At 36.8% G+C, this 15,577-nt stretch overlaps 4 protein-coding genes across 6 annotated transcripts; 2 read left to right on the top strand and 2 right to left on the bottom strand.

Annotated features, from left to right (window-relative positions):
* Position 1: 1 nt before the first annotated feature.
* On the bottom strand, positions 2–3,200 carry LOC132203601 (centrosomal protein of 131 kDa). 2 transcript variants are annotated; one of them, XM_059631485.1, is made up of 11 exons: positions 3,053–3,200; positions 2,803–2,937; positions 2,047–2,731; positions 1,823–1,985; positions 1,559–1,766; positions 1,297–1,500; positions 829–1,239; positions 563–774; positions 309–498; positions 184–257; positions 2–123 (listed from the first exon to the last, which is right to left on the bottom strand). In XM_059631485.1, exons 1-11 carry the CDS (start codon positions 3,134–3,136, stop codon positions 15–17), a joined length of 2,475 nt encoding a protein of 824 aa, XP_059487468.1. In that variant the 5' UTR covers positions 3,137–3,200; the 3' UTR covers positions 2–14. The 2 variants fall into 2 exon arrangements, with proteins under 2 accessions (XP_059487468.1, XP_059487467.1); XM_059631484.1 differs by having other exon boundaries at positions 184–498.
* A 343-nt stretch (positions 3,201–3,543) lies between these two features.
* LOC132203068 (peptidylprolyl isomerase domain and WD repeat-containing protein 1) lies at positions 3,544–6,553 on the top strand. The gene is made up of 13 exons (XM_059630525.1): positions 3,544–3,638; positions 3,961–4,180; positions 4,237–4,339; positions 4,393–4,589; positions 4,645–4,732; positions 4,786–4,894; positions 4,950–5,168; positions 5,219–5,337; positions 5,392–5,578; positions 5,636–5,772; positions 5,821–6,107; positions 6,160–6,311; positions 6,371–6,553. The coding sequence occupies exons 2-13, from the start codon at positions 3,970–3,972 to the stop codon at positions 6,512–6,514; spliced, it is 1,953 nt and encodes a 650-aa protein (XP_059486508.1). The 5' UTR covers positions 3,544–3,638; positions 3,961–3,969; the 3' UTR covers positions 6,515–6,553.
* A 2,158-nt stretch (positions 6,554–8,711) lies between these two features.
* Positions 8,712–12,988, bottom strand: LOC132203231 (regulation of nuclear pre-mRNA domain-containing protein 2). Its single transcript, XM_059630854.1, has 11 exons — positions 12,705–12,988; positions 12,045–12,255; positions 11,852–11,978; positions 11,636–11,789; positions 11,444–11,573; positions 11,212–11,387; positions 10,992–11,160; positions 10,791–10,903; positions 10,686–10,736; positions 10,179–10,612; positions 8,712–10,120 (listed from the first exon to the last, which is right to left on the bottom strand). The coding sequence occupies exons 2-11, from the start codon at positions 12,229–12,231 to the stop codon at positions 9,334–9,336; spliced, it is 2,328 nt and encodes a 775-aa protein (XP_059486837.1). The 5' UTR covers positions 12,232–12,255; positions 12,705–12,988; the 3' UTR covers positions 8,712–9,333.
* Positions 12,989–13,021: 33 nt separating this feature from the next.
* Positions 13,022–14,894, top strand: LOC132203232 (tRNA (adenine(37)-N6)-methyltransferase). 2 transcript variants are annotated; one of them, XM_059630857.1, is made up of 6 exons: positions 13,022–13,144; positions 13,226–13,321; positions 13,373–13,720; positions 13,784–13,941; positions 14,003–14,405; positions 14,467–14,894. In XM_059630857.1, the coding sequence occupies exons 2-6, from the start codon at positions 13,275–13,277 to the stop codon at positions 14,756–14,758; spliced, it is 1,248 nt and encodes a 415-aa protein (XP_059486840.1). In that variant the 5' UTR covers positions 13,022–13,144; positions 13,226–13,274; the 3' UTR covers positions 14,759–14,894. The 2 variants fall into 2 exon arrangements, with proteins under 2 accessions (XP_059486840.1, XP_059486839.1); XM_059630856.1 differs by having other exon boundaries at positions 13,035–13,321.
* The last annotated feature ends 683 nt before the right edge of the window (positions 14,895–15,577 follow it).

Below are 15,577 nucleotides of genomic sequence, written 5' to 3'. Positions count from 1 at the left end.
CATTTAAAGACAACTCAGCGACCCAGAAGAGACTCTAGGTGTTTACATCGTTTTGTCAGCTCCCCCTCTTGAACCTTAAGTTGTTCAATATGCTGATCTTTTTTCTCCAGCACGCCCTTAAGCCTGGAAAGCAGCAATTTAGTTATTAATTTTCCTCAATTATTAAAGATCAAAAAACTTTACCTAGCGTGGACTTGTTCCAATTCAGCCTCACGATCGGCTTTGGTCTGCTCAACTTTTTGCTCCAAATCTGATATCTGTTTAGCATACTGCTTTTCAACTGTTTCTCTTATGCGATGATGCTCTACTTCAAGTGCCTGAACTCGTTGCTCACTTATGCATAGCTCCTGCCTCAGCCGACTTTCATTAGATTTTGCCACCAACAGTTGCTTTTCGGAATCTTCTAAACCTTTTTGTGCCTCACTCAATCGTGACTGAAGCAATTTCTCATTCAGGTCCCTGTCAGCCAAAATTGATTTGTGCTGATCCTTTAAACGTCTAAATGGAACAAATTAATTATGCTTTAAAATCAATATTTGTATTCTTTAATTGCTTTAATTACTGAATTTTCTTTTCTGTTTCCTTTTGATGTTCACTCTTGCTGCGTCTTTCCTCAGCTTCCAATCTTTCGATAGCCTTTTCGATTTCCTGGTCTCTCTGATCTTTCAACTCTTGTTGCTTGGCTGCCAAAAGCTCTGCATTTTTACGGTTTTGCGCTGTTAACCATGTCGCCTGCTCCTCTCGCAACTCTTCTTTAGCTGCTGCTATTTCAGCCTAAAATCACCTTCAGTAAATTTCTCGTTTTGCAACCTTGCGATTTAAAATAACTTGTTTCTTTTCTTCAAGAAGTAAAATTTGTTGGTCGTGCAGCGCCTGCACCCTTTGCGCTTCTTGCCACGCCTGAGCTATTAGTGTTTCTTTCTGCGAATTCCAGTGAGCCTGCATTCTAGCAGCCTCCGAATTTGCTTCCTCCTTGATCCTCTCACTTCGTATTTCCATCATAGCCCTCTCTTCTGCCAACTGTCTCTCATAGCGCTCCGATACCAAAGTTCTCTCCCTGGCCAATTCCTCGTCTTTCTCCTTCAACATCAAACTCCTCAATTCTTCCACTCTTCTCGCCTCAGCTTCAATCTGAGACTGTAATTCTCTGGAGTGATTCGCCTGAATTTGTGCTACTTTATTTTCATGTTGCAAATTCAATCGCGTCAGCTCAGGCTCAAGCCCTTTTACTGTTAACTCCTAAAATTTTCCATTTGAGACTGTTATTTTAAAGTATTTTTGGTTATTTTAAACAACCTTTATACGCGCTGTTTGCCTTTCCACCCATTTCTCTCGTCGCACTTTTTCAGCAGCAGCAGCAATTTGCTTTGTCCTAGCTATTTCAACCGTCTGCCTTTGTTGAAGGGCCTGAATTGCGCCTAAGTGCTTGTTCTCAGCCTCTCGCAATTTTTGCACCAATTCTTCAACTTTTTCTACTAAAGATTTCTTGTCGGACAGAAGCTGCACATATGGAAAAAATTAGTGGAGTGAAAAATAATTTTTTTTTGTCCTTAATAACTTTTTCCATTCCGTCTTGAAGTTTTTTCAGCGCTGCCTCGTAGTCTAGTTTTTGTTTTCTGGCCATAACTCGATGCTCTTTGTCAGCAGCAGCCAAAGCGTCGGCTGATTCAACTCTGGCCTGTAGTAAGCTCTCTTTTAAAAGCTGTACGTGTGCAGCTTTTTCCTCCAGCGCCTCCTTTAAAATTTCAATTTGCTTGCTTCCTTTCCTGCTTTTTAAAATTCTTAATACTTTTTAATATTAAATTAATTTATTATTACATACATATTATTGGATGCTAATTCACTCTCTGGCGCAGGAAACGGCGTTATTTTATGCACCAGTTGTGTTTCACTTCTTTCTGCTTCGTCCAAAAAGTTGAAAATGCTTTTCAGGCAGTCCCTTGCAGACTTTTGTTGCGTTTCTTTTGTGGTTTGAGGCTCAATATCTGCAACGATTTTTTATTTTTTTTTTTATTTCAAAGTTAAATTTTAAATGAGAAAATTCACCTTCTGCACTTTCCTTGATGACTGTGATACTATTAAAATTATCCAAAAATGCCTCTTTTTCCTTAACTGTTGTTTTGGTTGTTTCTAATGTTTTCTCCCTAGTAGCTTCACTCATTTTCATAGTATTTTCTGCAAGTTTTGAATTCATGCCACTGCTTGAATCAGAAACAGAGATAGATGTTTTTTTGTGTGTTTTTAAAGGAAGAGAGCTCTTTTTCAACTCAATAGGAATCTCTCCGTCAATAATTTCCATTAATTCAATCAAGGATTTTGGCCTCTTTTTCCTTGATGAAGTTACTTTTACTCTTCGCACTGCTCCCGAAACATCATCCATCTCATATTTGACCTGCTCTTTCAGCTGCTCAACGACAGAATTAATGAAATCATCTTCGTAACCTTCGTCTGCAAAACGCAAGTGCTTTGGTGTTGATTTTTCAGTTTCAGCAGGACTGCTTGTTGAGTCAGAAAAAGGAGAAATTATTTTAGAAGTGCTGGCCATTGACTCCGCAGATTTGTTCTCCGCTCTTGACATCTCTTCGCTCATCCAGAGACTAATTTCATCTGATGCAAGATAAGTAGGACTTGAAGAATTTGAGTCAACTGCTTCTGATAATTCATCTATTTTTGAGAATATGACGGGAACATTTGCAGAGAGAGGTCGGCTTTTCTGCATATTGTTTGGTGACTAAAAATATTTTTTATTTAATAATAGTTAATAACGTTAATACAACAAGTTAAAATTTCAATAAAAATCACCTTTTGACGCATGGTCGGCACAGCAGATTTTGGTCTTGGTCTTTTGTTGATTTGAAGGGGAACTACTGTTGTTGAGGATTTTACAGGCGACGTTGATCTTAACATAGTGTTTCCAGGTCTTTGAGTCAAATTCAGCTAAAAATAGAATTTTTTTTATGCATCTGCTTATCAATAAATAAAATTAACCAGTTTGAGAAAAAAATAATAATAATAAAACAGCAGATTAAAATTGAGTTGGAAGATTACATACATGTGAACCGGAGAGGCAAATTCCACTTTTCCTTCCAGCCGCTGGACAAGCTGCGGACGCTTTACTTTTAATTATTGAAGGCATTTCGGAAGTCGCATTTGAAAGTCCAAGGCATCGATTTTGTAATATACCTCAAAATGCGTTTTGATGATTCATGAGTAGCGACGGAAATAATGCAAAGCTTTACTAACGCTGTTGCCATTGGCAACCAAGAATACAAAACATAGTACCATCAATAACACCAATGCCTATTTTTATAAAAAGAATGATTTTTTTAATTATATTTTTATTTATGAATACGCACAAAGATAAATTAATGAAATAACGCATTTCAAGAAAAATCAAATGAGGAATATAATTAATTTTAATAAGACACAAACTAAATTTCGTACCTTTAAAATTTAAAAATAAAAAAACAAGCACATGGCTTTAGCGCCACACCAAATTTAAATTGGTGACGCTTGCGCAGTTGAAAGAAAACATACCGGCTTGCTTTCGCTCGTGCCACTCCTTCGTTCGTTGCAAGTTGGCCGAGTTGTTTACAAATTTTAAAATTTTCGTTCACTCGCCAATTCTTCATTTTACTGTAAGTTTATTTCAGGATTTAGCTCAAATTCTTTACCGCAAAATATTTTGGAAGCCACTGTTATTATCATAAAGAACAAACTCTGTTAAAATACATACGGACGGCGAGGAAAAAAATAACATAAAAACAAGTGTTTTGTAGAATTATCGAGGCTTGTTTCATGTTGTTTGAATTGAAAAACGGCAGTTCCTCGATGTGTTTTTCAATGCGAGCGAATATTTTTTAGAGTTTTAATAAAAAAAATGTATTTAATTTTTAGCGTTTTACTGTGTTTTTCATTTTTAATTTTTAAGTAAAGTTTTCTGTTTTTCATTAATTAAAGGCCCTGAAAATGTCTGACAACGATAGCAGAAATTCTGAATCTTCATCCAGCGATGAGGAAAAGAAGAGGCCTAGTAAGTCGACTAAAAAGAGCAACAGCCCTCCACCTCTTAAGGAGACCTCTTCAAAGAGAAAGGATGAGTCGTGTGTAGATGAACAAGAAAAACCAGACCAGGAGGATAAGCTACAACCTCCTCCAGCAAAGAAGAAATTGCAAATAGGCATTTTAATGCTGATTTTTTTAGGAAAACATTTTAATAAATGATGATCTTGGTAGATTTGCGTTACCAGCAACTGTACCTGGACAACTTGCCCTGTGCTGAAGCGTACGAGAAGAGCTACATGCACCGTGATGTGGTCACTCATGTTGCTGTCACAAAGTATGCCAACTTTTATAGATTTCAGAACTGAATTATTGACATTGATATTGCAGGACCAATTTTATAATAACTGGTAGCTGTGACGGCCACGTGAAATTTTGGAAGAAGTCTGAGGAACTTGTCGAGTTTGTGAAACACTTCAGAGCTCACCTCGGTGCAATAAATGACCTTGTTGTGAACCACAGTGGCGCCCTTTTGTGCACAGTAGCTGCTGACAAAACCATGAAGATTTTCGACGTTATCAATTTTGGTATTTTCTTTCAATATTGTCTAAATTATTCAAAATTTAAATAAATATTTTCCAGATATGATCAACATGATCAAACTGGACTTTGTCGTTCGGTGCGCTGAGTGGATCCACTTGCCAGGAGATGCAATTTCTACAATTGCTGTGTAATAAATATCTTTTGATATAACTAAAGAATCCTAATTTTTCTTGTTTTTAGCTCAAATTCGGAGAATAACAAAATTTATGTTTACGACGGCCAAAGCAGCAGCACAGAACATGTCCATTGTTTTGAACATTTGCATGCAAAACCTGTTGTGATCATGAAGGTAAGAAAAGAAATCAAGGACAATATAAATAGGAAACAAATTTTGAAACTTTTAGATCAACATCCCTTTTGCCACCGTTGTGTCTGTTGACCAAGCTGGAATAATTGAATACTGGATGACCTACAAACATCAGTTCAAGTTTCCTACTTTTGTCCAGTTTGAGTCAAAGCTTGACACAAGCTTGTATGAATTTGCCAAAAACAAAACCTATCCTACTGGGCTCAGCTTCTCTCCTGACGGTCAACTGATGGCCACTTTGGCTGTAGACAGAAAAGTAAGGCATCTTTAAATCAATTGCCGGTAGTCATTAATTTAATTTTTTAGGTTCGAATTTTCAAATTTCTTACAGGGAAGCTGAAATTAGTGATAGATGAAAGTCTCCCACGATACTCTGAATTGCAGCAGGCAGATCCTCAAATTCCGCACATGGAATTTGGCCGAAGGTGACAGAATTTGGTTATAGTTTGAGGATGATACTGATTTAATCAATTTCTCAGGATGGCCGTCGAAAGAGACATAGAGAAACATGAAGTCCAGGGAAATATTTTATTCGACGAATCGGGCAGTATGGTTTTGTACTCGACTATGCTGGGTGTCAAGATTGTCAGCATCAAGACTGGCAAAGTTCTGCAGACCATTGGCAAACAAGAAAACTTGAGAGTTTTGAAATTTGCGCTTTTCCAAGTGGGTTTCATTATTTATTCATAATAACTAGAATCTCTTTAAATTTTATGCTTTTAGGGAAAACCAAGGAGAGTAAAAGCTGCAGTAACTGTTGAGATGGAGGCCTCGGAAAATCCCACTTTAGACAATGCACAAGCAGATCCTATGCTTGTGTGCACTGCTTTCAAGAAAAACCGATTCTATCTCTTCTCTAGGTAGAAATAACAAATTAAAAGAAAAAAATTTCCATATTTTTTTTATAGACGAGAGCCAATCGAATCTAAATCTGTGGATGCAGACCGAGACGTCTTTAATGAAAAGCCTTCCAAGGAGGACATCATAGCGGCCACTGAGGCGTCTGCTACCCAGAGAATTTTCAACAATGCCATTATCCACACTACCTACGGAGACATCCATGTTATGTTATTCAGCAAAGAGTGTCCGAAGACGGTTGAGAATTTCTCTGTCCATGCTAAGGATGGTTACTTCAATGGTCACATCTTCCATCGTGTCATCAAATCTTTCATGATTCAAACAGGAGATCCTACCGGTATGACAAAAATACATTTTGCCGAATCAAAAAACCAATGTTTAATTTATAGGCACTGGGACCGGTGGTGAGAGCATTTGGGGAGGAGAATTCGAAGACGAGTTTCACCCAACCTTGAAGCACGACCGCCCTTATACCCTGAGCATGGCAAATGCTGGTCCAAACACTAATGGCAGTCAGTTTTTCATCACAGTGACGCCGACGGTAAAATACGTGGTTAAATTCAGAAACAAACTTGTTATTGATAACATTTGAAATTTCAGCCATGGCTCGACGGCAAGCATACAATCTTCGGTAGAGTAATAAAAGGAATGGAAGTGGTCCAAAATATCAGCAATGTAAAAGTAGATGCTAAGACTGACCAGCCAGTCGAAGACATTTCCATCATGAGTGTAACTGTTAAATAAAGCCAAAATTTTAAGTTGTTTTGACATTTCGCATAAATACATAAACGGTTTTATATTTTATGCTTAATTTACCGTAATTTACATTATTGAAATGTATATCATTAAATTTATATTTTTTTTCTTTACCAAAAAATAATATAGTTATTTGAACAAAATATTAATATAATATGTATGTTGTTTTAAATTTTGGTTTGTTGCTAAAGCATACATCATACATTTTTATGTCAAAATTAAAATAATTTTACAGCATAAAATAAAAAAATTATTCTCTTTGAGTGAGTTTATAAGTGCCAATTGAATTGGACTGAACCATGGACCTAATAATTTAATTTAAATAATAATTTAGTAAATCAATGAACTGAAACTTTATTTCAAAGGAGAGCTCGTCCTTGGAGAGCTCTTTCTACCCTACCCAAGGAAAATCGTAGGAATGCTTCTACCAATCAGGATTGCTTTGCCACACCCCTTTCTCAAAAGCAACAAAAATAATAAACAAACCCCAGACTCGCAAGTCGACTTCACCAGTTCACCATTGACAGATCTAAGTAAGTGACTTTTCATAAACGATACATAAATATAAAGGCTAAAAATAATACTAAATACAAATATTCATATTATATGCTCAACAATTTGTTACAGCTCTATATAATTAACAGAAATTAGACGATATTGAATTTCATTACAATCTTAATTTTCTATTAAATTACATACTTTTTACTTCAAACCACTTCAAACTATTTATAAAGAAGTCAAAGAAGTGATCTAAATTCTAAATTATTTAATATATATTAAGAAATTAAATATATATTTAATATTGCAATGAAATATATTGCGTGAAATAAATTATCAAGCATTTTATTTTAAAAGTAGAAGGTGTAATATTGACAAAAATATTATTGTTTTAGAGATACAAAAATTTAAATAAGGGGAAAAACGCTGATAAACTTCAGGATGAGTTCAACAAGCAAGAAATCGCAGGCGCCTGCCTTCCTGGGTCGAAGTGCTTTCCACCGTATCAATTTTCTCTATCAGGCCTGCAATGTGGTTTCTGGAACTAAGAATAAAGATGTCAAGCGAGTGCTGAATGCACATTATGGACAACTGCTGTCAAAAGTGGCTAAAAAGAGTGTGCTGCGTATGGACATTTCGATAAAGAGAAAAATTTGTAAAGGTTGTGGCTCTTTCCTTAATTCCAGTGATTCTTGTAAAGTGCGAAAAGACAAGAAAAACAAAGGTTCTATGAGAACAAAATGTCTAACTTGCAAAACTTTTAAAACCATTGGCACTGCTCACAGAGAAATTATCTGGCATGAAAAGTCGGAATCTGTCCACAACATAATTGAAGAAAATAATGCTTGAAAACTTGCACAGGTGTTTGGATAAAACAGGATAAAATAAAAAATATGATTTATTTAGAAAAGGTTCTTTTTTATTTATTTTAAGCGGCTTTTCCACTTATAGTGTCCTAAAATTTGTTTAGTACATCCATCAGACAAAAAGGAGTAACATAGATTGAAATACTAGATACAGAAGATAAATTTTCAACTTAATATATCAAGCCAATAAAGCTGCGTTCTGTTTGAAGGCGTACAAGATAGCGGATATATTTGATAAATTACATTTTTTTTTTACCAATTTATTCTTCCAAAATGGAACAAATGTGTGTTAAAATTTTTATAATCATTAAAGGTACATTTACATTTTTTAAATGAGCATGTACCAAATAATTTTCCTTTATTAAACCCGTCTCAGAGTTATTCTTATTTAAGATAAACACTGGGATTTTGTTATCTCCTATTTTGAATTGAATTGCTTATTTTCAATTAATATATATAATTACTACAATTTTTGTTCGTTATAGCTTATAAAAATTATCACAGTCTTCAGTTTTTAAGTTCCATAGTAAACTTTTTAAGATGATTTTTAATGCTTGGGAGTTATTTGATCTGGACAGTTAATAAAATAAAGGCCAAACAGAAAAAACTCTTAATATCAAGGCATGTGGCCAAAAGATTTAAGTAAAGAAAGAAGAATATTTTGGATTATGGTTTTGAAACTTGTATTATGAAAGAGGTTTAAAAAAATCATTTTAATTTAATGCTGCAATAATTTTAACTTTAAAATTGGGCATGTTGCTACAATTTTAAGTCAGTCTAAGCCACGATTCATAATCATGAGGGTAGATGCAAACATTCAGTCATGTCTTGGTATAGTTTTATTTTACATTGATGGTAAGTTTTTTGAGATGAAATTATGCATAGGGATATACACATGTGTGCCTGCATACTTTTGTTATCAACCTGCCTAAACAATGAGCTGAATCAACTAAGAAGCCATTAAAATTATGAACCACCAAAAAGAGCGGATCTCTCCTGTCATCCACTGTGACGGACACTTTTTTCCTTTAGTATGGCACGCCAGTGAGTTGCGAATGGGTGGTTGCAATATTTTTTATAGAATCACAAGGATGACTGTTGAAATACACTGCAGGATTTTTCATAAAATAGTTTTACAAATGTTAGATGATTTCAGTTCAAAGTCTAGAATATGACTAAAATATTTCAGAGGCTTACCAGGGATATTTGAATATTATATCAACCTAAGGAACAAAATTTGAGCAGCCCCGAAAAACCATCTTGTCCAGACTAAAAAATAAGTAATAAAATCCGAAAAGTTTGCAAGTGTTTACAATTTGTTTGTAAGATCAATAATAACAAAGCTAAGAAACAACAAGCATTCTTAATTTTAATGCGATTTATCGTTTGAAGTTTTGAGTCTGATAATGCAAAGCTATACAATAAAACATTCACGCAACTCCATCACCATCTGGCAAAACTAGCTCGTCCCCTTCCACCTCGGAACGGTCTCATTGGACTGGGTCCTCGGAACCTGGGGGGTGCACCACGAAGCATGGGTGGTGTTCCCATGCTTCCATTTCCACCACCTCTGTTTGTAAAACCTGGCGTGTAGCCTGGGTTATATTTTCCATAATTGCCTCTTGGTCTGAAAGGTCCACTTGGGGGAGGACCTGAGACTGGGCCCATCGGTCCTCCAAAGCCTACTGGAGGACCTCCAAATTGGTCGTTCATCATGTCTCCAAAATGGTCGCTTGTGAACATATCATTTGGCGGACCATTGAAGGGCTCAGCCAAATGCATCGGTCCTCTTGGGCCTTGAATGTGCGGCTTCATTTCTTCAAAAACGGGCTGCGACTGGAAGCTCATGTCTTCTTCAGCGCCAGGAGGAGGAGGATTCCACTCCGAATCTTCCTCGTCAGCTGCAGGAGTAGGCAGCAATGGTGCCTTTGGTCCACCAGAGCCATTCCTTTTTTTCTTAAACGGATCACCGTCTTCATCACTAAGGTCCATATCTACGCTCTCCATGTTCAAATCTCGGCGCATTTCTTTCATTAGTACTCCTAGGGGTGGTTCGAATTTTTTGCTCAGCAGAGGCGGAATGCTGCGCATGTCAGAGTCGTCAATGCTCTTCCTGTTTGATTTCAGAGCAGCATTTAGAGGCCCAGTCAAACTTATGAGGTTTCGGTGGTCTATATCTTTTTTCAGTCTCGCCCCTCTGTGGTCTACATCCTCCGGTACAACTCCCGTCCTGAAATCAGGGTACAAAATCAGTAACCTAAACTTCTAATTCTTTCCCTGTTATTTACCTATCGTCGTACTGCACTGGTTGGTTAAAACCTTCCTTTTCAAACATCGGAGGTGAATGTGGTCCATCTTCAAATTTCATTTTCTTTTCTGGAGCAGACCATTCAATATCGTGACTATTATTCCAAGGGTTACGTGGCCCTTTCCAATCATTGAAATTTTTCCACTCTGGAGGCTCATTCGAATGATGGAAGCCCCTTTGTCTAGGTGGCTCAGGAGGCGGTGGTGGAGGTGGTGCACTGAAATTATTCAGTAGTGGTGCGGCGAGATGTTGAGGCATTGGAGGAAGAGGGGGCTGCAAGTTCATTTGTCGCGGTGGTTGCATTGGCGGTGCTGGAGCTGGATTTAAGGACTTGAGGAACTCATCAATGATGAAGCCTTCATCAGGCTTTTTAGGGTTTGTGCTTTTGCCTCCTATCACTTCTATTTGATTGTTCTAAGAAAAAAAAACAAAAATTGAGTAAGAAGAACAGAGATAAGATTAAAAAATTGTAATAAGAAAAACTTACAGGGATGCCATTATCCAATGGAGGCATAGTTGGCGGAGGCTCTCTAAAAGACTGTTAAAAAAGCTTTGTTAGTATGAAAAATCTTTTCTCTGAAAAACTCATTACCTGAAAGTCAAAGGAAATATTTGAACCAATAAAGCTACCCATTCTCATGTCAGATCCACTGGGGCCAAATACATTAGGGTTGTAAGCAGTTTGTGCTGCTACTTGCTCAGAAACTACAATAGAAAAATTCAAATAACATCTTTTGATTAATTTAAAACTTTGTATTGATTATTATAAAATGTGACATGTAATAATTTTAACCTTCATTGTAATTACTTGATCCCGGAGGATCAGGCAGCTGCAAATCATCAGATCCTGATGGCGAAGGAGCATTAATGTCTGGCGAAGGGACTGGACTGGCTAAGCTTGGCAAGAGTTCATCTGCATGTTTCTTTAGCTTCTTTACTTTTATGCCAAAATTCTTGTAAGCCTAATAATTTTTAGAATTACAACGTGAAAATCTTTCAACCAAAAGCATTACAGTGACGACAATTTTTGCTTCTCCCTTTTGGTGCTCATAAAAGACTTCTCCTTGCTCCAAAAGCTCGATTAGCTTGGCTCTCTCCATTATCTCCTCCTTTAAAGAGGTAACATAGCTTTGGATTTTAGACATTCCTTGATCCACCTCAGACACCAAATCAGCACCATGTCTGCGATCTAAGAAAAGGAAACATTATTACTTCATCAATTGTTTAAACATTAATTAGTAAAACCTTTGAGACTTGATCGCAAGGTGTCAGCATTTGTCAGGTCCAAAGGATATTCTTTGATGTGCTTTAGCTTCAAGTCTGTATCATCTTCTAAAATTTTGCACCCTCTAATCTTATCCACAAGCCTCAGGGGCTGAATAGGAAATGTTTATATGAGTTTGTACAGTTTTTAAGGCTTTAAAAACAAAATCCTACCTGAAACTCGGCCACAAGCTTTGCTGTGTCAGAAGACACCCCTTTCTGACAATCCAGAAGCCCGTTCAAGTCAGCTATGAAAGCCTCATCGTAAATGCCTCTTTCACCCCATATCCTAAATATGCGTGTAATGTTGGTTTTTACTTTGTCATCCCTGTAATTATAAGGGTGAAGTAAAATCTGATTTTTTTTTCATATTAAACAGAAAAAATATACCTAACAAGGGTGACTGCTCGTTGCAAAAAGAGTGCCCAAGTATTAACGAAATCGTAATTTTTCTTCTTGCTGTACTGGATCACATCGTTAGCCAAGTAAAACAGGATCAACCTGTTCTCCATTTTTGCTGAAATTAGCAAATATCCAAAGTGAAAAAACAACTTTACTCAGGTACATAATGCCTTATAAATACCTTTTTTCATTACTTTGAACCAGCAGTTGACGATCTTTTTGTGATGCTGCTTGTGTTGTAAACACCAGCTAGAGAGCTGTGAAATACTTTCTTGGGTGTTTTTCAAGTTGCTGAGACTTTTCTCAAAATGAGCTTCGCCAAAATGGTGCTCACTAGTTTTTGACTTCAGAGGATCGGGCTTCTCCATGTTAGAAAATCAAATGTGATACATCTGAAACATAGGAAAAGTTTTTACAATGAATGTTAACCTTGAATTTTATATTATGCGCTAAATAAATATAGATACTCATAATACAGAGAAGTATTGTTTTGGATTATTTTTAATCCCTCGTTTTAGCTAAAATAATATGTCTTTTTTGAAGCTTTCAAAAAAAGGAAGCAAGAATTTAGTTATTTATACTTGGCTACATAAAAAAAATAAAGAAATGTAAGACAAAAACTAGTTTGTAATTTTATATTATGCACTATAAAAAACAAAATTACAGGGGTAGTTGGGAAAATACTATTCAAATAGTACGATAACATAGCAGTACAGCTTGGTAAACTTTTACTCCTGCTGCCTGCTGGCAATTAAAATTAGCAGTACATATTAAAATTTAATTCAGCAAGTCCACAGAGAAAATTGAAATGCAAAAACTAGTTAGTAAAAATTAAATTTACCCAAGGCAGAAACGTGGTTGTGTGTAGTGAACGCGGGTGGTATTCGGAGATTTTTTTCACAGCGACGAATTTAGCGTCACATTTTCAAAATTTAAGGCGTAAAACGACTTTTAAATCAAGAAATTTATTTGAAACAGACCGATTATCGTCAGAAATTTAAAACAGATCCTCGAGATTGCTCAGAAACCGCGAAGAAATTGCTGCAGAAACGATTTGCAACTCAAAATCTGATGATAAACACTCCAATTGTGTATCGTGCATTCCGAGCCCACTTCCGCCATTCGCCTTTTTGCTCACTAATTGCCACGCCCCCATTTCACGAATTCCGCGTATCAAAACAAGAACGAACAACAAACCGGAGAAGAAAATAACAACACTTCTTGATAACAACAAGAAAGCAGAGGGACTAATTAAGCAGAGGCAAGCCTGGCAAGCAAAAGGTGATAAAAAAAGAATTCAGCGGAGCGTTTGCATTTGCATACAATCAAAACATAATTAAGATAATATGTAATGGCTCGAAGTCCTGCGGATGGGAAAAATCTGGAAAATCTAAAAGCAAATAAAACTGTCATGGACCAGCAGATAAATGTAGCTCGGAGTGAGCTGAAAAACTTACGGTGTGTGAATTATTTTTATGTTGGACATACAAATTTATTTTCCTTTTGTAGTCAGCAGATTCAGTCGCTTGGACATGTTCATAAAAAAGAAATGGAAAAAATTAAGGACTTGCTGAAAGCTCCTGAAGTTTTCCTGCTCCAAGAACCGCCAAACTTGCTTGACGTCAGGACCAAATCTGAGCAGCAACAACCCTCGTTAGATCCATCTCCTGCGGAACCACCAGACACTATTTCGTTCCAGATCATCGGGCATGTTTCTTCATGGTTCACAGAGAAAAGAGGTACACCGAGGCAGCCAGGCGTCTGCAAAGAAAGCATGGGAAAACTCACCCTGAAAAAGGATCTATTTACAAACCCGGAGCACACTCTGGACGGGCTGAACAATTTTTCACACTTATGGTATGTAAAAATTTTAGCTTTACTTATTCAGAAATTTTTAATAAATATATTCAATTATTGCAGGCTGATTTTCCATTTCCACAAAAATTTAGCTACACATGTTAAAGCTAAGGTTGCTCCTCCCCGACTTAATGGAGAGCGAGTTGGGGTGTTCGGCACAAGAAGTCCTCACCGACCATCACCTATTGGACTCTCTCTTGTGAAGATTGAGAACATCGAAGGTTATAAAACACTTGGAATAATTCTATTTTAAAAGACAATTCAATTGTATTTTCTGGGCAGGTGCAACAATATTATTTTCTGGTGTAGACATGGTTGACGGAACACCTGTGCTGGATATCAAGCCGTACATCCCACACTATGACAGCCCGTGGTGTTTGAGTCAAGAGGACGATGATGACGAGCCGACAGGATCAGCAGGGCTCTACAGAGAGGTGGCAACTGGCAGTTCAAGCGACGAAGAGGCAAATTACTTGTCTCCAAAAAATATCCCTGCTCCCAGCACTCCCAACAGATCTGTGAGCTGTCGGGAAGAGCCCGACGGGGAAGAGGACTTGCCCGGTGCTGCTGCTGTTGGAGGCAAGCCGGTGGTGTGCACCCTGACACCTGCCAAGAACGAAACACAGCCCACCGTCAAGGTGCCCTCCTGGATCGAACAACCCCCTGTGGTTCGATTGAATGTCAGGTAGATTTAAATTTTTTAACCAAAAAAGATCATTGAAGTATTAATTGGTTTGTGTCATTAGATTCAGTGAGAGGGCTGTTCTGCAGCTGGTAGAAAATTGCCACGATACAAAACACACAATCTCAGCCATCAGCAGTGTGTTACGAGAAGACCCTCGCTCTGTTTATCTCCGCGATCGATGGGCAAATCACTTTTACTCTTTCCTCATCAAAGATCTTAGCATCAGTTGCAAGTTTGATGACAGAGCTAAAATTGTAACTGTTTTTCAAGTTAAACCCTCAAAAAAATGTGATCTTTGTGGAGAAATGGAGTGGCAATGTTCGATTAATGCAAAATGTGAGTCAAAAAAATAAAAATCAGATTTGCAAGGTGTTGTGATAAGAATTTAAACGCGCACAACATAACTATTGTACTACTTACAATATCAAAACGCATAAAGTAAATTGTATCTTTGAAAGCTAATAAAAATATCTAAATTGATTTATGGAAAAAATTTGTGACATATTATCAAACAACTCGTTATTTTCTAATATCTTTAAATAGAACATAAGTCTCCCTGCTAAATGGGAGAAAATTTAATTATAGTTTGAAATAAAGGTGCAGATAAGTTATTTTTTTAATATGTAGAGCACAAAAAAACATACTAAGCATATTTTTTAGGGTCAGGCTACAAGTCTAGGGCGCAGGGACGTAACTTCCTATAGGACAGGTCAGACATGTCTGAGGGCCCACGGGGTCAAAGGGCCCACCGAAGCCACTGTTTTAGGCAACCCACAACGCGTATGTGACAAGGCGCTGCCTACTTTACAGGGGCGTCCGAGGGCCCCCGACTTTGAAGTTACGTCCCTGCTAGAGCGCCTTGTGTCTTGTAAAGTTTAAAAACGTAGAAGACATTACCGGCTTTGGTGGATTTGATTATTAATATTATTGATTATTGAATAATTAATTGCACTTTCACTTGATTATTTAAAGAATTTTTATAATTTGGATGATAATTATTCTTAAATTTCACAAATAAAAAAGTCAGGAGAAAAATGAACAAGAAAAAATATTGCAAAATACAGAATAACATAAATTTTGAGCAAAGATATTATTATCCAATAAATATATGAAAACCTACAAAAATAAATAATACATAGTTAAGATTTGACAACATGTTTAAATTCATTGCT

Source organism: Neocloeon triangulifer, unplaced genomic scaffold, assembly GCF_031216515.1.
Source record: "Neocloeon triangulifer isolate White Clay Creek 2 clone unplaced genomic scaffold, ASM3121651v1 ptg000017l, whole genome shotgun sequence".
Lineage (NCBI taxonomy): Eukaryota > Metazoa > Arthropoda > Insecta > Ephemeroptera > Baetidae > Neocloeon > Neocloeon triangulifer.
The sequence above is the reverse complement of the archived record's forward strand: the minus strand, read 5'-3'. Positions and strand labels throughout refer to the sequence as shown.